This window comes from Glycine soja, chromosome 17 (assembly GCF_004193775.1).
Source record: "Glycine soja cultivar W05 chromosome 17, ASM419377v2, whole genome shotgun sequence".
NCBI lineage: Eukaryota > Viridiplantae > Streptophyta > Magnoliopsida > Fabales > Fabaceae > Glycine > Glycine soja.
The window spans coordinates 40,697,451-40,721,693 of record NC_041018.1 but is presented as its reverse complement, the minus strand read 5'-3'; the positions used below and the strand labels follow the sequence as shown (position 1 = coordinate 40,721,693).

Genomic DNA, 24,243 nt, shown 5'->3' with positions numbered 1-24,243 from the left:
TCTTTAAGTAAAATTTTTTTATTATTAAATTACAGGTGCATAGGATATAGCAACTTTATTGATGATATTTATAAGAAATGTTTGGTAGAGGAAATATTAGGATTTTTTATATGTATGTTTGATATACTGATTAAAAAATAATTCTCTATCAAACACTTCTTAAATGTCATCTTATGTATATGAATATTTTAATATAGAATTGTTTCTTTTATCTTTTATATATATATATATATATATTAATTTATTAAAGAGATCTAATTTAATTGATTGAATAAAATATATGTGTATGATAAATTTTTTGATATTGTATTTAATTACTATAGATAAAATAATATACTAATTTACAATTGGCCAAATCTCTTTCAAGAAAAAAAGATGTTTCTTTTATCTTGATCTAAATACTTGATATTATTAACCACATCTTTTATCTTTATTTTAAATTGAATTTCAACAATATTTGTTTATTTTTTTGGTTATTAATATCAAAATTTAAAATATAATCTCTATATTTAAAGCTATTTATTTATAGACTGAAAAATATTCATTCATTATAATTTTCAATTACATAAAAAATATCTGATATAATTCAAAAACTAAATACTAGTTCTGAAAAAAATAAATCTAAATACTGGTTATAAGGAGAACAAACTCAAATCACGATTTGAAGAACATTATTAATTTCAAAGATGTCTTAACAAACAATTATTATTTCAGCTCAAAATTAGTAATTTTTATTCTTGGGTATAAAGCAAGCAAGGAATTATATATGCCTCAACAGTAAACTTAACCATTAAGAAGCAATAAATTATTGATTCTAATAATACTCGATTTTTCAAACAAAATCTCAACTTTGAGAATAAGAAAATATAATTAAATATTTCATACAAATAATGTATTAATAAAAAAAAACTTAACCATTAAGAACTAATTGCACGCGTTAGTTAATAATTGTCAAATACTCCAGAATGTTTAATAAATAATAGGCGTGATTAGGAAATTTAGTTTTATTAAAGTCTGAATATTTTGTTACAAAAAGTGGAAACATAAAGTAATAAATAAAAATATCAAGAAAACATTAAAAACATATTAAAATCCAACAACTCCACCCAGTATTTTCTTCTTCTTCTTCTTCTTCTTCTTCTCAGCTTCTTCTCTCTATCTAACATCTTTCCATTCCTTTCACTGTCAGTGTCTTCAAATTTCCCTCGTTTCAGAGAGAGAGAGAGAGAGAAGCTCAAATCGTTTGCAACGATGTCGTTCTGCGAATTCAAAGCTCGTTGAATCATTCTACGCTCTCTCTTCAGAAACCGAGGCTCCGCTATCACTTGTATATCTTAAAACCTTGTTCTTTGCTACAAATCGAAGCCACTGTTACGGTCAGAGGCAAAAAGGTTAGGTTACTCTCTCTCTCTCTGTTCTGCGCGAAGCGTTTCTGAAAAATGCATCGGAGCGAGCGGTTCTCGTCGTGTGCTCCTATCGAGGAATCGCCGGCGGTTTGATGGAAACGGCGACGTTTGCGCTTCGGTGTTCGCCATTCCATGGAGTTCATGGTTCGGTGTTGTAGTTCGTGCGCGCTATCCAGATTTCGTTTTAGCCTTCGATTCGCCGTCGTTGTTTTCGAGGTGGACTCTGCTACTTCATGAGTTTATGATTTTTTTTTGTTCGTTCGTTTATTTGTTTATTTTTCGTAGATTCCTTTTAGTTCAATGTTGTTCTAGCGTATATGGCATAGGCTTTTCTGATTAGCATGCTGAACTATGCTTAGGATCTAATTTGACGCTCAAGAATGTGAGGGGAGATTTAGAGGATAATTGATGCTTGGCCATTATATTTTCGGACCTGAAATATGTCATTTACTGCCTAAATGTTTTTGGTTTTTTTGTTTGAAGATTTTTTTCTCTGTAACGTATATTTACATGATTTGGACGAACATTAATGAGAGAGAGAGAGAGAGAAGATGAAGATTTAGGGTGTTTGATTTCTATTTTTGAAATATGTCATTTACTGCCTAAATGTTTTCAAAATACAACACTTGTTTTGGAAATTATTTTCAAAACTTGTTAGATTTTGGCTGAGAAATTGATTGCTGAGTGGAGCGAAATTGTTTTAGAAAGCAATTTTATAATAAGAAAAGTGAGAAGAAAATCAAACATGTCCTTAATAGCTTCAGAGTAAGTAACATTGAGCTTATGGGTTAAAATTTTGAAGTTTCTATGTTGATGATATCTTTGTAGCTAGTGTTTCATTGGTGTTTTCTGATATGGTCATTGCTTGAAAGAAACAAATTATTAAATTAATAAGTTTTGTTTCATAATGTTTGTTTAATATATTGTTTTTAAGGGTGTAGAGTGTAGACAATACAGTTGCTAATGATGGATATCTATTGTTAAATCCTGCTTCAGATTGTATTGATATTGGCATGGTTGGAAGCCAACAATGCAAAGCTCCAAGAACACCAATTTCAATGGGGAGGTTTGGAAGGGAGGATTGAGAACATTGCCTCACACTCTTGCATACATGACCAGATACTTGAACAGAGAAAGCGACCTGGTCACAAGGTTTATTCAGTTACCCCACAGGTATATGAGCCTGGTCTCTCGAAACCACTCCAGCATAAAGGTAGGACATTACTTGGTGTATCAACATCATTGGAGTTGCAAGGGAATGAAAAACAACCTATTAGGATATATCTAAATTATGATGCTGTTGGCCACTCCCCTGATAGGGATTGCCAAAAAATTGGTGACGTTGTCAAGGTGAGTGTTTAAATTGAATGAGAAAAAGAAAAGAATTTAGTGTTAACATTGGTATTCTCTTTCACATATACTCTCAGTACAGTTAATCATTAATTTTCTATGAACAGCTTGGGGAGCCTCCCATGACTTCTCTTCCTGGTTTGCTTTCTTGTAATCCTCTTGCTGATCCTCCAGTCTTTGGTGATTGTTGGTATAACTGCACTTCTGAAGACATTTCAGGAGAGGACAAAAAGCATCGCCTTCGTAAGGTTTGTTTCACATCCCACATCTCTCTCCTTTCAACTATGATTTGTTTCTCTAGGTTGATAATGAAAAAGTGCTACCTGGTGCCATAAAGAATTAAAGATCTGGCTATGTGTGGAGTCCAGAGAATGGTCAGATCCACTTTGTGGGTCTATAATAGGAAGCTTTACCTTGCATTTGCAAGAGGATGGCTACACGACTTGAACCTATAACTTCTAAGTCACATGGCAACAACTCCAATCAGTATGCTATGGCTCCCTTTCATTAGACCAATGATATATGTGATTCTGTGTCATCTTTGGCAGTTTTCTATTTATCGTTGGGCATGGTGATTGGTGTTGCTAAAGCTATAATAATAGTTGCAGTACTACTATTTACATAAAGATTGGAAAGAGATATTTGTCAAATGTAGTAACTTATTGCAGGCATTAGGTCAGACAGCTGACTGGTTTAGGAGAGCATTGTTTGTTGAGCCTGTCAAGGGTAACTTGAGATTAAGTGGGTACTCTGCATGTGGACAAGATGGAGGTGTGCAGCTTCCTCATGAATATGTTGAAGGTATGATTCATTTGTTGCATCCCTGTTGTTGAAAATGTAGTTCTTATAAAGCTTGTAGTTAGCTGTACTTGTGAATTTATGAAGATGACCTCTTTGTTCACCTTCCCAGAGGGAGTCTCTGATGCCGACTTAGTTCTCTTGGTGACTACAAGACCTACAACTGGAAATACACTTGCTTGGGCTGTGGCATGTGAACGGGACCAATGGGGCCGTGCTATAGCTGGTAGATTATCCTATAATTGTGTTGGTTTAAATGGTGGTCTTTATCTTGCATTTGGGATGCTTTGTAACTGAAAGTGCCTTTTTGTTTGTGTGCAGGACATGTTAATGTTGCTCCTCGTCATTTGACAGCTGAGGCAGAGACTTTGCTTTCAGCGACTCTGATACATGAGGTTTGTTTATTTTTTTGTGTATAGAAGAGATTAGATTTGAAGCATGGCTGACAATTTTGTGGCTCTGTTGATTGTATTTGATACTTTTCAGGTTATGCATGTTCTTGGTTTCGATCCTCATGCCTTTGCTCATTTTAGAGATGAAAGAAAAAGACGCCGTAATAAGGTATTTGCTGTTCGTGTTGTTGATTCCTTTTTTCTTACTATAGAATGGTATATTCTACATATATAAACCATTGGTTTTTGAGCATACTTTACTCCATGTTTGGTGATTTGAGTTTTACATAACTAAATCATGACAACTTTTCCCTTCTTTGGATATAGAAGTTGTTTGTGTTCTCCTTATTATAATTATATCTTTTACGTTAGACGTGATGTTTGAAACACGTGATAGTTGAGTATGTATTGGTGGAGACAAATTTTTATAGTACTGGAGTTGGTATACACTATACAGTATCTTTGTTTTGTCTTTAACATAAGTTGAGGAACTTCAATGAATGCAAGACTTTTTAGGAGAATTCTACAAACCTTTTTCTTTTTAAGCACACCTTTTCCATTTCAGGCATTTACTAGGTCACGATTTGGCAGCTCATCATTACTTGTCTTTACAGGTTACCGAACAAGTAATGGATGAAAAGATTGGGCGAATGGTAACACGTGTGGTGCTTCCACGTGTTGTCATGCATTCTCGACATCATTATGCGGTATTTGCTGGGGAACATATTCTTTAAAATTTCAATGTCATTTTTTGCTTTTAATATATTCAATGTGATATTCATTAGAAGATTCAACTAGTGATTGGTGAATGATTTATTGGCAGGCATTTTCTGGAAATTTTACTGGCTTAGAGCTGGAAGATGGTGGAGGACGTGGCACATCAGGTTTTTAATTTCATCATTTTTTCTTTCTTATTATAATTGTCATCCTGTTCCTTTTGTTTTTGTTCTTTCCACTGGAACTCTATAATTTTTTTTTTTTTACCTTGGTTAACTGTTTTTGCAATTCATGAAAGCAGGCAAATCTTGAATTTCATTTAGAACAATTTATCTGTTTATTTAAATTTCCAATCCATCATCCTTCCTATCCACCTTTTTTGTTTGTAAGAATAATACTATCCCTGTGCTTAAGTCCAACGAATATTAGTAGTAAGACTGGTGAATCCTAAATGTTGCGGTATCACGTTTATAAAATATGCTCAAGTGACATGAGTTTTATGGTTTAAAACTGAATTATTATATGCAAAAATGAAATATTGAAATATTTTTGCCTTCTTGGTAAGATTATAAACCAAGCATTAGCTTTCAATTCTGAATTTGCATTTGCCCAAAAGACACTTAAAATAATCAAACAAAAATATGGAAAAAAAATGTTTCTTAGAACATACCATGCATGATGTTTAAGGGCTTTTTCTACCTACCATCAATTTCATCAATCCAAGTTTGGTGATTGGCTTACAGGGTCTCACTGGGAAAAGAGACTTCTGATGAATGAGATCATGACTGGTTCTGTGGATACAAGATCTGTAGTTTCAAAAATGACACTAGCTCTCTTAGAAGATAGTGGATGGTACAAAGCCAATTATAGCATGGCAGACCGACTTGATTGGGGTCGTAACCAGGGAACTGAGTTTGTTACCTCCCCTTGCAATCTCTGGAAAGGGGCCTATCATTGCAACACAACACAGTTCTCTGGTTGTACGTATAACAGAGAGGCAGAGGGTTACTGCCCAATTCTAACCTACAGCGGAGACCTTCCTCAGTGGGCTCAGTATTTTCCTCAAGCTAATAAAGGTATGTATTTTCATGTATTCATTTCTAATATTTTCATGATCTGTTGATGCCTTTCATCTATTGACAACCATTACTTGGGCCAGATTATTTGTTTATTAATGCTAGACTGTGTTACACTTCCAATTGGAAACATTATAGTAGGATAGATAAGGGAAAGGTCAGAGTGGGTAAAGGTGGACAGTTAATGATTTAGCAGAATTAGTTCATATAAATATAGGAGTGGGGGAGTTGTAGAGGCAGGGGCGAATTTAGTTAGAAGTGGATGGGAAGGGAGAGCCAAGGACTCTCAAATGTCCTCTTGGAGGTGCGTAAGGGAAAGGATTCTCTGAAGCTACTTATCCTGTATACACCCTATTCTCATTTATATCTATCTTCTCTGGACAGACTTGAGGAGGAATGATAAAAGTCTTGTGTCTCTTGCCTTCTTTTCATAATCATATTCATTTCTTATTTCTGGTGCCGTTCTTGCAGACTGTCAAGCAATTGCTGTAGTTTCAAGGATGTTATATTCTGATTTATTTGGAGCTACTTCTTTTATTGTCTTTATTGCTCATTTATTTTTATTTTTTGTCATTGGTTGTTGTAAATGGTTTTAAATACTAAATGATGAGTTGGCTGTTGTGAAATTGAAATCTCATTATTCACTCATGGTGCAGGAGGACAATCCTCATTGGCTGATTATTGCACTTATTTTGTTGCATACTCTGATGGGTCATGTACAGACACTAGCAGTGCAAGGGCGCCTGATAGAATGCTAGGTGAAGTTCGAGGAAGTAACTCTAGGTCAGATTTCTTCAAATTTATAATGTGGTATGTTTTTACATGCAATCTAATATAAACAGGTGTAGGATTTCTAACTGTTGTTCCTTTTCAATGCAGGTGTATGGCCTCATCATTAGTGCGCACAGGATTTGTACGAGGTTCTCTGACCCAGGGAAATGGTTGTTATCAGCACAGGTGTATCAACAATTCTTTAGAGGTATAGTTTAGAGTGTTAATAATTAGGAAAATGCTGTTTTTCTTAAATCTGTCCATATTTTAGTAGAGCACACTTCATTATTATTTTGGACAGACTGCAACTGCTGCTTGTGTTTTCTCTGGCCTCTATTTGAATTGATTCTTGGTTTCTTACACCTTCATTCTCTTTCCTTTCTTGTGAAACCACTGAAGCTCCTTGTTCCATACAGGTTGCTGTGGATGGTATCTGGAAAGTGTGTCCTCAGGCTGGTGGACCCCTTCAGTTTCCTGGCTTTAATGGTCAATATTTTACTGTTGTTTTGTTTGTTTACACATTAATGTTAGATCCCCAGTAAGTTGAAGGCTTGCTTTTGATTATATTTTTCAATAGGTAAATTAATCTGCCCTGCATATCATGAGCTCTGTAACACAAATCCAGTGGTTGTGTCTGGGCAATGTCCCAGTGCATGTAATTCCAATGGAGACTGTGTTGATGGAAGGTGCCACTGCTTGCTTGGGTTTCATGGTCATGATTGCAGTAGACGTGAGTTCTCATGAATCATTTCCCACATTATGTCATAACTTTAGTATTCTTTTTTTGCTTCAACTGCTTAAAAATTACCTTCTGTCTAGTGGCACAATATAGTTTACTTTTCCTTTTATTAATTGTTGCTCTCTTCCCTTATTCCAGGTTCCTGCCCCAGCAATTGCACCGGCAATGGCATGTGCCTCTCCAGTGGAATTTGTGAATGTAAATCTGGCTATACTGGCATTGACTGTTCTACTGGTAAACTCCAAGTTTTGTTAGTTTCTCATGTTTTTTATACTCTAAAATACCATTAGTTTCTTTATATTCTAAAACATACCTTGTAATTTCTTGCTTAAATTATAATAAATAAATAACGCCAACCTTGTAGCATTAGTTAGATAATCAGGGATGACCGTTTGAATAATATTTTACATTGTTAGCCAATATGAAGGATATTAGAGTACTTGAACATATGTACTGTATTTAGGATAATTAACTTGTTTTATGTAATTCATGAAGGCTCCTAGTTTGTGTACTCCCTCCCCCCTGAATTTCTTCATTGTCTGTGATATTACTACGCGCAGCTGTTTGTGACGAGCAATGCAGCCTTCATGGCGGGGTTTGTGATAATGGAGTTTGCGAATTTCGCTGTTCTGACTATGCGGGATACACTTGCCACAACAGCTCCATGCTCTTCTCCAGTCTTTCAGTTTGCAGAAATGTGCTGGGAAATGATATCTCCGGGCAGCATTGTGCTCCCAGTGAATCTAGCATACTACAGCAGCTAGAAGAAGTGGTTGTCATGCCCAACTACCATAGATTATTTCCTGGTGGTGCTAGGAAACTATTTAATATATTTGGAAGCTCCTACTGTGATGAGGCAGCTAAAAGGCTTGCATGCTGGGTAAATTCTATCTTTCATGCCTTCTTTAGATCCTTCCTTTTCCTTTAGTAATGTATTTTATTTAGTAATGCTCAGCTTTGAAATTTTTCTTTTCAAAGTGATTATTTTAATTTTCCCTTTACTACTTATTTCACACATTTTGATGCATTGTGTGCGACTTTCCATCTGATAAAACTAGCACATACCAATTTAGTTGGTTTTGATATGATATATTGACAATGGCTATTCCGTTAGTCACAAGGTAAACCTGTTTTCTGACTAACCAAGATGCTGATCCTAACATGTGCATTTTGAGGATGGTTGAAACATAAACTATAATTCTTTTCTAAATCGTATAATGTTTGGTGATCCTGTTTCTAGAACTTTGAGCATTAGTTGGTAATGTTTCTTATTTGGCTGAAGATCTTGGTACTTCATTTCCAGATCTCAATCCAAAAGTGTGAGAAGGATGGAGACAACAGGCTACGAGTATGTCATTCCGCTTGTCAGGCTTATAACCTAGCATGTGGAGCTTCACTGGACTGTGGTGACCAAACCCTTTTCAGCAGCGAGGGGGGGGATGAGGGTCTGTGCACTGGCTCTGGTGAAATGAAATTGTCATGGTTTAATCGACTGAGAAATAGTTTTTCTTTGAGAAACAGTTTCTCCAAAGGAATATCTGTAAGATATAGGCAGTTTTAGCTTCAATTGTTTTTCACTTTTGGGGAAGTGGATTGTAATTTTTACAGGGTTATTATTGTAGGAGTTAGTAATTGGTGGCACGTAACGTCGTAGATTTAGGGCCTTGCTCATCCAAAATTGTCTAGAAAAATGGGGGATGAGAAGGTTACTGATTTGGCTTTCGAAGAGAGCCTCTTGTAGAGAAAATTGAAAGTCTTTGGAATTGGATATAGGTAATGAGGGGAAAAAAAGAAAAAGGAAAAAAAAAGGGAAGAACCTCACATGGTTAAGGTTAACTGACTTTTGGCCGAAGGCCATCAAAGGGTAAAGAAAAAAAATTATGCTTCATTTCTTCATCTGTATGTTTAGTTAAATATTGTTCTTTAATTAACCCTTTTTAACTTGTTCTTTTGTTATGCCCTGTTCAATTTTATCCCAAAACTATCAACAGTAAGAAAATTTTAAGAATAACTAGGTGCTGTTTTTTTATTCTAAATAACGAGTGCTCTGAAAAGAGCTACCCATAGACTGAGAATAGTAGTATTAGATGTAAATAAACGAATTATATAACTATTCCACTAGATAATATAACATATCCTTATTTCCTAAAATATGAAGTTAAAGAAATTAGTACCTGTTAATTATAGTATATTTTAAGACAATTTGCACTAATAATCCTTAACTCAATATTGACCACTTTTAAAAGCACCAGGCAAAGTATCGAATATTCATGATATAAAAAAAAGTTGATTAACTAAATGATTAGAATTAAAATTTGAAAATAACATGGTACACCAATAGAGGAAATTTACCCTATTGACAAGAGATAGCAAAATCAAACAAATAGGTGAATAGATACATAATAGTCCTTAGGCTGTTGGACTATATCTTTACAGTGATAATATTTATCTCTTATCCAAATCCACAACCATCACAAAATGTTCACTGCTCTCATACCCAGGAAAGCTTTGAAGGAAAAGACAAATACAACTTTGATGAAGTCTCTAAATAGTTATTTTTTTTTACCTTACAAATCCCGGCACCATTGTCCAACCACAGGCTCCAAATCACCAAGACTTGTAAAAATAATATGTATAAGATGGTACATGCTCATAAAGTGCATGCAAACATACTCAATGTCATTATTTCATCGTTAGAAGTTCATCATTTCATTTGCTCTTTGATTTTCCGTGACTTGAACATGTTGCCTTTCTTCGTTCCACATTAAACTTGAAACTACAATTAGGAAAGTTAACTAAATTAAAATGAAGGGCACCAAATTAGACGGATTCCTATTGAATCATCACAGAAATTTGTAAAATGTACTAGTATCATAGAGCAGAGAGCGAGATATAAGATTCATCCGATGATTAAAGAATAATTTAAGGGTAAAAGAAAAGGAGAGAAAGATCACCATTCAAATCCTCCCAATGTCATTTCTAAGAAAATTAAAATTTACCATAAAAAAACCTATGTATCACACAAAAAATAAACTATTTTTAATATCAAACACTTGATGACGGACACTTATTATTTCATTTGCAATTCTCTCTTTGCTTATTACATCATGTTATCTAATATCTAATCATACTCATACTTTTGCTATTTTGGTCTATAGGTGTTGAATAGTACTACAGGATAATTCGGTGTTCATGATCACTAATATTTTTCCTTTTCCTTGGCGATATTAATGAGCAGGGCAAAAAGTGATAACGTAATCAGATCCAGAACAAGTGCAAATGCTTGAAGCATCATCGTAAGCGTAACTATATACGCCGCGTTCAAGTCCTCCGAGCACCCCCCGCACTCCCACGCCCACGTTGCAACCGTCCACCAGGCTCACGTCGTAGAAGTCATTGCTGCCGCCGTTACCGGCGGATCCGACCGTGAACACCGGCTCCGGTGCACCTCAGTCCTCCGGCACAGTCTCCGGTTAAGCATTTCCCGTTGTCAGAGTCGTCGAAGATGCACCCGCTCCGGGCCCAGAGCCGGCCGGTGCGGTGAGCTGAACCGATGAATCCGGCGCCAAGGGAAAACCACCGTTGCCGGAAAGTGTCCCGGGCCAAGCTGCGTAGCTGCAATGTTTTTCGAGGGTAAACACTGTTGCAGATGCTACGTTACCTGCAAGTGTGTATAGTGTATATATATATATATATAAAGAGTATAATAGGAATAATAAATTGTAATTTACACTTAATTTTTAATGTATTTATTTATTTACCTCACATGACAAACAGAATCTGTGATTAGATGAGAATCTAATCCCCAAAACAATAATAAAGGGTACGTAATACTTTTTAGTACGAAGAAAAATAATAGACGAAAGATATACGAAACACTAATCATGTTTTTGCATCGAACACACTAATCTATTTTTTCCTTTTTTAACTTCTGATGAATCAATTAAAAATGTGCACATGTATTCATACCGTATTCGTGCGATCTTTTCACACTAAATAGCGCGGGATTCAAAATTAAAATCCAAAATGCAATTATAGCAGATAATAAAACTTTTAAATTATAATTATAAGAGTTTAAATTAGCTTTAATGTACTGTCAATTACTCAGAAATTAATCATGATTAACAATTTGAATGAGAAGCAAGGGGATCCTTGTTTCCCTAATATAAAGAGGAGCAGGTGGAAGAATTCAGAGGATTTCATTATTTTAATTTTTTTCTTTCCTATCACATTAATACATTATACCTTATCTATATATACTTCCATTTTTTTCTCTCTTCCATGATGTCAACCAGTACGGTGATGTATTCTTTTTTTTTCTTCTTTTATTAATGAAATTTACTAAGCTACACTCACCTATTTTTTTAGAAACAATATGTTAATAAAACTTACAAAGATTTGTTAACGTACGTGTAGTCACTTGTTTTTTTTAGAAGGAATATTTTAATCTACCCAAGATTTATAATTTGTTAAAATACTACTCTAAAAAAATATTTTGTTTTTTTGGTAAAACTCTAAAGAAATAAATGAATGCAAGTTAGTATATCCCTTTATTAATACTTTAAATAGTTTCTTTTACAAATTTTCATTTAAAAAAGTATCTCATCTCCTGTTGATATGCACAAATTAATGGTATGTTCGGAATAACTTATTTATAAAGTATTTTGACTTATCTTATGATATATGTAACACCCCTGGTTACAATTAAATTTGCATTATCAAGCTCAAGTACATCATCCAACGCAAGTCTAACCTCTTGGGTCCATCCTAGGGATGAATCGACAGAGTAAAGAATGGATGAAAGTACACTCAATTGTTTTGATTTAACAAACAAATTATCAAGAAGTTTCTCAAGGTAGAATAAGCAACGCGTGTTCTTTATAATAAAATGATGACTTTGTTTTATAAACAGACGGTAGAAAAATGCTTCGTTTTATTAATTATACGTCCTACGTGTATAGTTTATATGCTTAGTTCCCAAATCCCAATTTTTCAAAATGAAAGTTTTACAAAGAAAACAGAGCAAAAGTTGATAGTTGAAGAGGAAAGGGAGAAGTATGAGTTCAAATTCCTTTCATTTTTTTTTGAATAAATACCTCACACTAATAATAATTAATATTGATCAATCAAAAAATAAAGAAAATAAGAGTACAATATCAAACATGCTCATTTCCAAAAACATTCGAAGGTGCAACATCTAGTAACAAATATTAACACAAATGTACCACTCAAATAAAATTATTTTTTAGCTAAAAATCTATCAAACAAAAGCTTAAAATCAATGGCTACTTTTCATATTTAAGCTTGGTCTTCCCAAAGACTTGGCAAAAAAAAAAAAAAAAGATATCTCTGAAAATGCTCACCAATATTAGATATAGTTAGCAAATCTGAAGCTCAACATATGATGAGATTTATGAAGTCAAAATTCAATATTTTTAAACGAAACTTGTGCTAAAAATGAAGCTTTAGAAGTTAATTTGCTTATTTGGCTAAATATCTTGACACTTAATTCCCTGATCTTAACCAAGAAGTATGAGAAAGGATGGAGACAATAGACAAAGAATATGTCATGCATTCTGTATGTTAGGATTATAATCTAGCATATGTGAAGATTCACTGTCACTGGACTTGGATTGTAATTTTTTACAGGGGTGTCTATTGTAAGGAAAAAATGGTGGCATGCATAACATCTTAGATTTAGGGCTTTCTTATCCAAAACTATCTAGGAAAATTGGGATGAGGAGATTTCAGATTTGAATTTCAAAGAGAGCCTCTTGTTGAGAAAACTGGGAAAGAAAAAAAGTAAGCTTCATTTTTTTTTTCTGTATATATAATTTATAATTACTTGATATTGATGTCTGTCTTGTCCTTTAATTCACCATTTTAATTTTTTGAGTTTTGTCTATATTGGTATGCGATTCTTTTTGTGATTGTCTTTAGGCCCTGTTCAATTTTATCCAAAAATATCAACAGTAAGAAAATTTAATGAATAACTAATTGCGTGCAAAACAATTATTAATTGCGTGCAAAACAACTATTAGATTGGATGTCAAGGGATTTATTTCAGTTAATTTAATAAAATTATGATCTAATTGTGTGGTATCAAATAAAAAAACGTTAGACTAAGACCATTAGAATTAGATAGTAAATAATTTAACCAATACGATATATCATTAGATATTCAAACACTATAATTCAATGAAACAAATATATAAATAACCGTACTTTGGCTTTTGGGCCATATCTTTAGAATATTGATAATATTTATATCTCACGGAAGAGTATTAAAGTTTAATAGTAGAACTAAACAACATGGTGAATGTGAAAATTGTCTTTGCCTTTAAGTTATGTTTTCCTTAGAATATATATTATAATTATTAAAATATTGTTTTATTGCGTTAAAGATGTTATTTTTTTTATAATATATACAAATAGTTTTATTCTAAGACTAATAAATGACAAACAAAATATACGTTATATATCCATGAATAGATCATTAAGAATAGTGTGATAATAAGAAGATGATATGTATATTTATTCACCAGATTAAATATTGACTGGAAGTGAAATTATGATTTTCCAAGTAAAAAATATATCCAAACTTAATAAATAAAACAAACGTCCCCCTTAATCATCTTGGCTAAGAGAAGTGATTTCAAACGGATTGTTTTTCAAGAATAGACAAGCAAATTGGAATAATAGATTTTTCTTTTATTTTTATTTGGTTTGGACTACAATATCTGCATTCTACAGCTCCAATTAATTTAATTTAATTCTCCACGTTAAACTTGAAAACAAAAGTACTAGAAAAGTTAACTAAATTAAAATGAACGACACCAAATTAAACAGATTTGAAATAAAGATATTGAATCATCACAGAACTTGCAAAATCAATGGTACCATCGAAAAAAAATCAACTATTTTTCAATTCTTCAGTGTTATAAATTGAAAAGAATAAAAACAAAACAAAGATTTTTATTCATAATGGAGTGTATAATGTATGAAAATCTCCAATGACTAAGAGTACGATCACGTGGAGCAAAATGTGATACGGTAATCTGATCCAGAACACGTGCAAGTGCTCGACGCATCATCGTATGCGTAACTGTACGCTGTGGGACACGCATTCTTGAATATCTCCGAATAATGCGTCGGCGGACATGTCTGCGGCGTGTTGTGGTCGCCGGTGCAGCAATACTCCGCCGTATTCAACGCCAAGCACGCACTCTTGCACGCCACCACCGCGCCGCTGCCGTCTCTCACCTGCAGCTCCGCCGGGCAAACACCGTTCACGTCCGCCACGCACCCCGCGTACTGGCAGTCACCGGTTCCGCCGGTAGCCCGCACACCCATGCCCACATTGTAACCGTCCACCAGGCTCACGTCGTAGAAGTCCTTGTTGCCGTTGCTGGCGCTTCCGAGGGTGAATTCCGCCAGAGTCGCCGGCGGAACGCCTCCGCCGCTGCACTTCAGTCCGCTGCCGCAGTCTCCGGTGACACATTTTCCGCTTCCGGAGGCGTCGAAGCTGCACCCGGTCCGGGCCCAGAAGCGGCCGGACCAGCCAGCCGGCGCGGTGAGCTGGACCGCCGAACCGGGTGCCAGGGCGAAACCGCCTTCGCCGAGAAGGGCAGCGCCGTTGCCGGAAAGTGTGCCGGGCCAAACTGTGTAACTGCAATGATTCTCCAGGGTAAACACTGTGGCATATGCTACATTGCCTGCAAATGTTTTCATGCATAAATTAAAAAATAAATAGAAAAGGCAATCCAAAAATTCTTTCACAATTAGCACATAATAAAATTTTACTGATTATAATTAAAATTAAGGTTTTAAATTGTGATTTTTTTTATTTGGTATGTTATTTTTGAGATATCAAAATCCATCTGAGATTGACTTCAATCTCCTAACAAATTAACGTTAATTTGGGCGGAGAACCAAAAACTTACCTCCCTAGCTAACATATACTAGTTTTAGGATGGGAACAAAAGATTAAGTAGATGTTTGGATTGAAGTTAAAAATATTATGCACATATTTTAATATAAATCTAACGAGTAAAAATAAAATGAACGCAAAAATAAATGTCATAATTTTTTGATAAAATTATTTTCGTCTCAAAAATATTTTTTAAACATGCATTAATATCTTAAAATAGTGTTTCAAAATTTGTGTAATAGATTTTTTTTTTCATATACATTGCAGTAACTATTTTGTCATGATTCTTGATATGGCAGCAGAAAATTACAAATAAATGTAGGTTGATAGTTGATACAATCACAATTATAGTCTCAAAAACCTTGAGTTCACACGGCTACATGCAATTTGATACAATTCTAGACAATCTAACACATAAGTAAATCTTTAATATTGCAGTCACAATTGCAATCACAAGCAATAATTGAAGACATTAGCACATATCCTCCATACATATATAAGGTATTAAGTATTAACATGTAAGTGGGTGTGTTAGTGGGGGATTTGAATGTGAAGCAAGGAGATCGTTTGTTTACCTAATAAGAAGAGGAGCAGGTGGAAGAGTGCAGAGGTTTTTGAGTTTGGGATTAGAGCCATGATTTTGATAGAGAAGAAAGAAAGACGAATGAGAAGGTAGAGTTGAAGTAGTGTGTGAGAATGAAAAACGTGGCCAAGTGAATTTATATTGGAACCGTTTTGTAATTGAACGTAATTGTTATTTAAGAATTGGGCCCTATCTTTTCGTGACAAAATTTAAGATTGTGGGTCATCTTGATATGGGACGTGCCAACTCCATTACTCCACTCACCAAGACTACTCTTTGTTCTTCGCATTTACCACCCTAGGTAAATGACACATATAATAGTTGTGAGCAATGGTACTAAAAAAAAAAAAAAACTAGTTTTGAGAGTATGAATAGGAAGAAGAAATTGATAAATGTAACAAATGATATAATAGAAAATAAGTAGAAAAAATAAGGTAGAAGTGAGATGGAAGATAAGTTTAATACTAGAGTACATGTTTAATATTTTCAATAATAAAAAATAATACTGCTCAAGTTACAACATCTACAAAACTGGCGAGGTTAGCTCTCATAGCACAGACTTTTTTCATACTGAAAGATCAAATCTCAAATCTTAGTTTATGAGAATTAAACTTGTATCATTTAAATAAATTATTTGCGGGTAATTTTTTGTAAGTTAAAGTATTAAACATATATTTTTATCTTATTTTATTTTTATTTCCTTCAGATTATTTTGTCTCCCGCGAGGTCGCTTTCGCTTTGCATAATTCAGTGGAGATTAATCCTCAAATTTCAATGTTGTGGCTTCGTCCAATAAGTGCTTCTAATGACATTCAAATTGAATTATATGGAGTGACTGAGTAGCTTATGATTGCTTCACATGTTATTAGCTATCACATTTAATCATTTGTTAGTAATTCCATTTTTTCTATCAAAAAGGTTTATTGAATGACATCAATCGATCATCAAAAGACGAACTTGATGCTAATTAATAATTATCATTTATTAACCAATTTAATATTAATTAGCGTGATATACTTTTTATTCATAATAATATCGTATTAAATTTCACATCAAGAAAAAAGATATAAATATTAATATAACGATGAAGTTCATATGGTAGCACACCAGAAATATTTATGCATCGATTCGATCTAATGCAAACCATAAAATGTGTATCAGTAAAATAAAAAGTCATAAAAGTAGCGTGTAGACCATAAAAATCGAATTAAGAAAACCAAAAATCTGGAAAGATTATACAGTAAAAAAAAATTATATAGATTATGCTTAGGATATTATTTTACATTTTACTATTATTTAGTTTTTTTTTTATTAATTCAAAGTTATAAACAAATGATGACATTTATAGAGTCATTATTCAACAATCGACACCAATTGGGTTATATAATTATATTCTTCACGAGGTGTGCAAAAATAGGGTTGAGATTAAATCAAACTTAAATTGAATTGAATTGATTTTAACTTTCAAGAAAAAATAAATACATTATTTTATAAAATCAATTTTATGAATCAAATTGTTTCTATAAAATCGATTCAATTCACCAAACTGATTTTCAGTTGGATATTTTTTTTTATTTGAAAAAATAATTTGAAAGCTTGTTTAAAACTAGTCTAACTCCTAGAATCATTTTAAAACCGATTAAAAACCAATTTAGCTTATAACCAATTTTTTCAAACCAGCTTAATTCTGAATCAGTTCACAGAGCAATTTGCATATTGCCTATTCAGTTTTTGCACATCCCTACTCATTGGTTATGGAGGCAACGGAGAAATATCTCAGTCTTCAGCTCCCTAATGCTAGTTTTCGTAGCATAGTGGTGGACATTATTTTAGCTTTCGAACAACTTACTAGATGTTATACAGTGCAACCCACTTGTATAACTGAATATGCAAAAAATATGATTTAAATAAGTGAAAAATGAAACTTTTACTAAGTTATAGTTTGTTATAAATGGTTCATTGTAAATAATATTTTAAGAAATTGTGTGTATTTTTTTCTTAAGATTAATAACATCAATTATCAATTATTTTTAATGAAATTGATATTGAAAAATGAAATATATTAAATATTATAGTTAATTGGAGTATTAAGCATTTCATTGTTCACTAAATTTTTAATGTAAATTTTATATATCTCATTTAAACAATAATAAATATCATAACCTTTTAAATAATGTAACTCTTGACAATAGGTGAATACATATAATTACATATAAAAATTAATAAGAGACAATGGACATAAAGTTAAATTACACATTATTTTAATTAAACAAAGAACACACCACAAATTGAATTTTAAATTACTTTATATATTTATCATTTTTTATTATATTAATGTACATTTAAATTTTTATATTTTATAAAATTTTAAAATAGTATAAATAATAAAATTCAAATGTATTTTTGAAAAAATAAAGTATAATATTATTAATTTTATAGTTATTGGCATTGCAATTTTTTTTCGGAGAATAATAGTCATTAATAAAATTAATAGATAAATACTTTATCATTTACATCAAAAGTATGATGATACAAAATTTAAATGTTATTTGTTAAGGATGACGGTGGATATGGATTTAATGAAGACTCGGAAAATTATTCATAAGTAGGATAATTATTTATTTAATAGATAGAAATATAACTATCGGGCATTCTAATAGTAACATATTCAACAAGCTGGACTGTTACAAAAAAGACAAGACGTAAAAGGAGTTGAGAATTGAAGTCGGCAAAGAAAGGGAACAAACAAATGATGGCCATGGAAAGAAGGTTAGCAAGGTGGTCTTTGTTCCAAATTAAACACTTTCCTTTTAGAATTTAAGAAAGTTTTATAAGTTCTTTTTAATGTATTTAAGTTTCATAATTAAATGTATGATGTAAGTTTTTATATATTAAACTTATTGAATAATACCGGATCCTTGGTTTCAATGATAATTGTCTTGTGAAAATGGCCATAAGGTATTGGGTAGAAGCCCATTAAATATCTATATATTAGGAGAATAAAAAACTTACTGAATTAACAGTTGTATATCTAAATACGCCAAACAAACTAATAAACGACTAGCATATCTTTTATCTTTCAATTATTTTTCTTCAGAGAAGCAGGTTGGTTTACCCATATATACCACGACTGTAGATGTACCTTTACTTGGCCATATTTGTTGTGTCACTAGTCGTTAATAAAAATTGTCTTTGGGAAATAATTATTTGAAATACTGATTTTCCTACAAAATACCAGTTGTAAATGGCATCTTTGATTTCCTGGTGTTGTCTGAACAAAATTATGGGAAAAAAACAACAAATAATTCACACTTCAATATCAAGTTCAAGACCAAGATCATACATTGACATTTAAAATTGAGAACACTATTCACTCTTTTGATTCTTGCTTTTATGGAGTGCATGAACATAGTAAGTTAAAGGCATCAATTGAAAATTGAAGCGGGTTGCAAGAGAAAGATATGCACAAGATAGACCTACATACAGTTTGAACCAAATGACAGAAAAAAAAGTAAAATAAGTAAACATGGCAGTAAAAGAAACTATCACCATAAAAGAGACTAGGCTCTTAAATGTAGAAATTTCATTTTCATTTAGTTGGTTAGGGAAATGGCCTTGAATCTTGAAATCTGAAAGCAATTGGTCCTTTATCTGGAATGTGTCGATTAACCAAGAAGCAGCTTTGGTTTCGGAAGCTGGAATCTCCTCCACAGGAATACGCCGCACGTGCAGGTGCACTTCTGGAGGGTCAACACCAAAAACATTGTCCAGAAAGGAAGGACACTGATTCTTGTATGCAATTGTCACATCGTATACTGCATGTGATTGAATGACAATGTTCACCATACTTTAGCAGAGAAGAATTGAATAGAAAATGTCACACATATAGTTAGAATATTGTGCAAAGAGCAAATAGACCGCAATTGTCATATTAGAAAATCATTGAGCACATAGTACAAGCCAGCTTGGATCTGTGAAATAGCATTAGAGATATGGAACAATTGAAACATGAACATAATGAAGAGTGATAGAGTCATAGGATGGAGAAAATGCTAAAAATATCAAACTAACATTTGCCGATAAAAATAAACATTTGGTAACACAGTCTTTATGAATTGACTAACGTATATTATAAAAAAAAAAGGAGCAGAAATTGTAATAGAAACCTGCATCTAATGAGGCTCGCAGAGCTTCCAAGCAAGCATGAAACCCCTTTGTTTTTGGTAGTAATACATTTGTCAGCACAGGGAGCCCAGCTTCAGCAGCAAATTTTTGACTATTTTTACTCTTCTGATCACTACATAATAAAAGCAAACAATATGTTAAATGTACTTCTCAATTGAATTATACATTTGTGCTTGTATGCTATAATAATATGATCCCCAAATTTCAGCATGCTAGACAAAAACACAACATCAAATGCACACGGACAAAAAGTCAAATAAAAAATTTGTGGAACTAAAATGAGTTAATGTTGCTATCAAATGATGATAAAAGAAGTTGGAAAATAAAAGACTAGATCCAAGGTAAGAGGGATATCAGGTAGTACGTATAATCGGTTCCTTCGGGAAAAAGAGCTAGCCATAAGGGATCTTGAGGGTCCTTTAAGGTTGAAAGCTTTTGTTGCAATATTTGCTCATCTATCTCCCACTTCCTTTCAACTGCAATGAACTCCAGAATGTGGAATCCCCAACCAAAGATAGGTAGTTTCATCAAGCTGCTCTTAAGGATGTATTTTATGCATCCCAGTCTCCCCTTTCGAAGTGCGAGATCCCACAAGTACATCCAATCAACCTCAGTTCTGTGATTAGCAATAAGTAAAACACGTTCCTTCATAGGAACACCATCCCCAGAAAACACAACTTTAGTTTTGTTAATCTTTTCAAATAGAGAGGGCCACAGAGACAGCCAAAGTCCAAAGATGAATGACACTGTCTTCCTACTACAACGTATGCTGAAAAGCCGCAATCCTACAACTGCTACTGGCACAAAATAGACTAAACACATAAGAGCTGTAGAAAGAAACACCACTAAACATATCAGACCCCTTAAGAACCTAATAGGGGTCAAGGGGCGGTGCTTTAATCTATTTTCAGATTTGACTGGCTCACAAACTTCCATCTTCTTCAAGAACCTGTTCAAAAACCTCTATTCTGCAATAATGTACTTAAGAGTTATTTGATAATCCCCATTTCTGGACAAGTATATTGATAACAATGTCAAGAATCCATATATATTAATACAAAAAAACATTTAATACTTATTTTTCAAGTAACTAAATTTTTCATTGGGTATACTAAATGTTCTCTTACCTATGTCTTTTAATAGAACCAACTGTGAATAAGCTAATTGGGAAGTAAAGCATTTAGTATTTGCAACAAGTTCCACCCAGATCCAGAAAACAGAAATATAAGAACAGTCACTTGGTTATAAATTCTCAGCTATACGAATTGGGCAATCCTATATTCACTGAAATAGCAAAAAGAAAAGAGGAAATCCAATTTTAAAACTCAGTGAACCCAATTACATGGTTTTTGATGTCTGGAAGAAAGGGGGAAAGGTTTCAAGTTGGTTCCTATTTTTAAAGTGACCTTCAAATTGGCTAACATGCTCTTGCAGCCTTGGTTACTCTCAAACTTGCAGCATATTTCTGTTATATTTAGTAGGCATAGATTTATAACAGTGTGAGAAGTTTCAAATTTCAATTGCTGTATTAAAGTTACACATGGGTTGAGAAAAATGATTTTCCAAAGATGTAAGTTCAGTATTCCATTCAGCAGACACTCCAAAGTAGCAGAGGAGAAAGACAGCAAGTACCTATTCCTTTTAATTGCTAAATAATGGACTGTACAGTTGCCTAAAAACTTGGAAATAATAAATTCCAATTTACTAGCCTAGTACCTTGCCATCGAAGATGAAATGCCAATTCATCAACCATGGACACAGTAAAATCTCCAAGCACACCGTAATGCATCAAGTGACTAGATGGCAACTTTGATTAATGATTAAGAAGGAGAGGTATATATTTCTGCCAAATATTTGTTTTCATTTTTTTGTTCACTTATAATTACAAAAATACCAATTTGTTTATATTTTAAAAGTTTCTATAAGAAAATAATAAAAATAACGTTTTATTATGTTCTGTTTTATTTTCGGTTTTCACTGATTTTTATCTTTTATACAATTTTTAAAACCAAAAAGGAAAATAAGGCAAAGACAGAAAACATTTTTTTATAACTAAATGGTATTACCAAGGTTTTAAAAAAGGTCTGGATCACAATTTCAGCCGCAACATCTAAGTTTTTAGACAATTTGCAACGGTAATTGTGGCCACACAAGCCGCATTCGTCCGTAATTTCCCGAAGTATTAGGGACTACAACAAAATCACCACTTGGATGAACCATGGATACATTGGTTGAGAGCAGAAAAAAATAAAACGGCAAAAATAATGCAGAAATTGTCGAGGTAAGAGAAACACCTCTGAAATAACAGGGGATAGTTGAAACTTTCAAGACATTTCTGCTAGCAACATAAGATGCCCCTTTATAGAATTATAGTCATGCCTCTAACATTGTGCACTCCATATAAAATTCTCCAAAACCATCTTTCAATCTTGTCTTACATCCAATCTAATGTTCAACCAGAAATGGCAAATTGAAACCTATCTTAGCATAGCGAATTCTTTGGGTTAAGACCACAACAACCCCATTTCCTATTAAAGAATAATAAACTCCCATGTATCAACCAGAAGTTATTGGCGAATGAATAAGTACGTTTGGAATCTAAAACCTTGTATGCAGAGAGTATATATATGAAAAGTTATAACGTGATAAAGAAAGCATATCATGTCGAATATTCGAAAATTCTAAAAACGCTCCGCTAATACCGAAAATTCCAACACCCCCGTCGTTGAATTCAATACAAAGCAAGCACGGTTTAAAATCCTCAAAGAAATAAAGAAAGAAAGAAAGAAAGAAAGAAACACGGAATTTAGATTCGATTAAGAAGACATAGACATAGACATAATAAACACGCAAGAGAACAGAACACACGTATGCATAGATGGATAAGAATATGAATATGAATAGTTTGGTGGACATTAAAAAAAAAAAAAACTGACCTTGCAGAGGGAGATTGTCAGGGTTCGGATATTTGAATCGGAAAAGTTATTTCTTTTTTATTTTTTGGTCCTGTGTTGATGTTGTTGTGAGTGGGTTGGGGAATTGGAAGGTATGTGTTATTGAAATGAATGAATGAATGAATGGAACAGGAATAGTAATAACGAATGAATCTGAAATTGGGGGAGAAATCAGAAGCGGCGCAGCACAGGGAAGATGTGCAGTGTCATTGGTCAATACTCAATACATAGTGAAGAGTAGTTTTATTTTATATATGAAAAAATCAGAGAGACAGAGCCAAATTGCCTACTTCCAGATCCCCATCCTGTTCTACCAGCGCTTCCCTTGCATTACTCTTTTTCATACACTTTAAAATTCTGACTCACATTCTTTTGTGTTGCCACATTAATATATTTATATTCATGTCATACTTTATCACATTTACATATCAACATTTCTATTAAATGTTGTGTGTCAAAATAATAAATAAATGAGAATTATACAATTAAATATAATGAGCAGCTGAATTAGAAAAAAAAAACAATAGAAATCTAAATTTATAAAAATAACAAAAATGACTAAAGTGTAATAAATTGAAATTATTTCGTAGTATAAATATTTATATTATAATTTTATTATTGATTTTCTTGTAATTAAAAATTATTTAAATTTATAATTATTTGTTCATTTTCATATTGCATCATTTGTTGTGTTCATTTTTTTTATCTTTTCTCTCTCTGAACATACTATGAAAATATTTTGTTATTCTAAATATAATAAATATTAACCATTGTTCTAAAAAAAGTCATTGGTTTAGAAAGTAAAAAAATAATGTTTTTTATTGAAATACATAAATATATGTTGTCCTGTGATTTTCAATTGATTTTCGTGAAATTTTTAATAAAAAAAAAATTGTCAGATCAAACACTTATCACCAAAAGTTATACTCTGATCTTAATTGTTAGATCAAACGCTCATCACTAGAATATAACTTAACTCATGTGAACCTTTAACACATAATAATTGATATCACAATCCGACAAACATCTTTTAATTACTTAAAAGAATATTTTAAGAATATTGATTCACAAATGTCTTGTTGAATCTTAATACTAAGAAATTAAAGAGTCAAAATAATTAATTGCTAAAAAAAATACTACTGTTAATATTTAAATTTATTTATTAATTAATTAAAAAATATTTGTTTATTTCAATGAAGTAAAGTGCAGTACAAAAGTCTTGACAAGAAAATGACACCCTTTGATCGATCCACCAACCGCATTGCTCTTGCTTGTAGAAGAAGAACACTCATCATTATTATGGTGCAATGCTGCTGTTGTTGGCGAATCGTTTGCGGAACTC

The 24,243-nt window shown here is 32.8% G+C and overlaps 3 protein-coding genes across 5 annotated transcripts; 1 reads left to right on the top strand and 2 right to left on the bottom strand.

Annotated features, from left to right (window-relative positions):
• The first annotated feature begins 1,113 nt into the window (after nt 1-1,113).
• Nucleotides 1,114-9,196, top strand: LOC114393424. The gene is made up of 17 exons (XM_028354778.1): nt 1,114-1,622; nt 2,403-2,756; nt 2,864-3,004; nt 3,425-3,557; nt 3,667-3,780; nt 3,876-3,949; nt 4,041-4,115; nt 4,561-4,653; nt 4,770-4,830; nt 5,407-5,739; nt 6,396-6,522; nt 6,619-6,718; nt 6,927-6,996; nt 7,088-7,240; nt 7,388-7,483; nt 7,810-8,129; nt 8,553-9,196. Exons 1-17 carry the CDS (start codon nt 1,539-1,541, stop codon nt 8,808-8,810), a joined length of 2,586 nt encoding a protein of 861 aa, XP_028210579.1. The 5' UTR covers nt 1,114-1,538; the 3' UTR covers nt 8,811-9,196.
• A 4,940-nt stretch (nt 9,197-14,136) lies between these two features.
• On the bottom strand, nt 14,137-15,868 carry LOC114391843 (pathogenesis-related protein 5-like). The gene is made up of 2 exons (XM_028352832.1): nt 15,755-15,868; nt 14,137-14,964 (listed from the first exon to the last, which is right to left on the bottom strand). The coding sequence occupies exons 1-2, from the start codon at nt 15,813-15,815 to the stop codon at nt 14,279-14,281; spliced, it is 747 nt and encodes a 248-aa protein (XP_028208633.1). The 5' UTR covers nt 15,816-15,868; the 3' UTR covers nt 14,137-14,278.
• A 3,199-nt stretch (nt 15,869-19,067) lies between these two features.
• On the bottom strand, nt 19,068-23,267 carry LOC114392293 (probable 1-acyl-sn-glycerol-3-phosphate acyltransferase 4). 3 transcript variants are annotated; one of them, XM_028353361.1, is made up of 4 exons: nt 22,884-23,232; nt 20,312-20,915; nt 19,929-20,059; nt 19,068-19,577 (listed from the first exon to the last, which is right to left on the bottom strand). In XM_028353361.1, exons 2-4 carry the CDS (start codon nt 20,881-20,883, stop codon nt 19,129-19,131), a joined length of 1,152 nt encoding a protein of 383 aa, XP_028209162.1. In that variant the 5' UTR covers nt 20,884-20,915; nt 22,884-23,232; the 3' UTR covers nt 19,068-19,128. The 3 variants fall into 3 exon arrangements, 2 of the variants coding, with proteins under 2 accessions (XP_028209162.1, XP_028209163.1); XM_028353362.1 differs by lacking the exon at nt 22,884-23,232 and adding an exon at nt 22,242-22,839; XR_003662279.1 differs by lacking the exon at nt 20,312-20,915 and having other exon boundaries at nt 19,418-19,577; nt 22,884-23,267.
• Nucleotides 23,268-24,243: the final 976 nt, after the last annotated feature.

Bases quoted from the DNA above. Each gene is read 5' to 3' on its own strand.
- LOC114393424 (XM_028354778.1), top strand. From the start codon at position 1,539: ATGGAGTTCATGGTTCGGTGTTGTAGTTCGTGCGCGCTATCCAGATTT. The intron at 3,558-3,666 runs GTATGATTCATT...TCACCTTCCCAG, and splicing joins TCCTCATGAATATGTTGAAG to AGGGAGTCTCTGATGCCGAC. The intron at 3,781-3,875 runs GTAGATTATCCT...GTTTGTGTGCAG, and splicing joins ATGGGGCCGTGCTATAGCTG to GACATGTTAATGTTGCTCCT.
- LOC114391843 (XM_028352832.1), bottom strand. From the start codon at position 15,815: ATGGCTCTAATCCCAAACTCAAAAACCTCTGCACTCTTCCACCTGCTC. The intron at 14,965-15,754 runs GTAAACAAACGA...AAACATTTGCAG, and splicing joins CCTGCTCCTCTTCTTATTAG to GCAATGTAGCATATGCCACA.
- LOC114392293 (XM_028353361.1), bottom strand. From the start codon at position 20,883: ATGGAAGTTTGTGAGCCAGTCAAATCTGAAAATAGATTAAAGCACCGC. The intron at 20,060-20,311 runs GTACTACCTGAT...TTTATTATGTAG, and splicing joins CCCGAAGGAACCGATTATAC to TGATCAGAAGAGTAAAAATA. The intron at 19,578-19,928 runs GTTTCTATTACA...AATCACATGCAG, and splicing joins GCGAGCCTCATTAGATGCAG to TATACGATGTGACAATTGCA.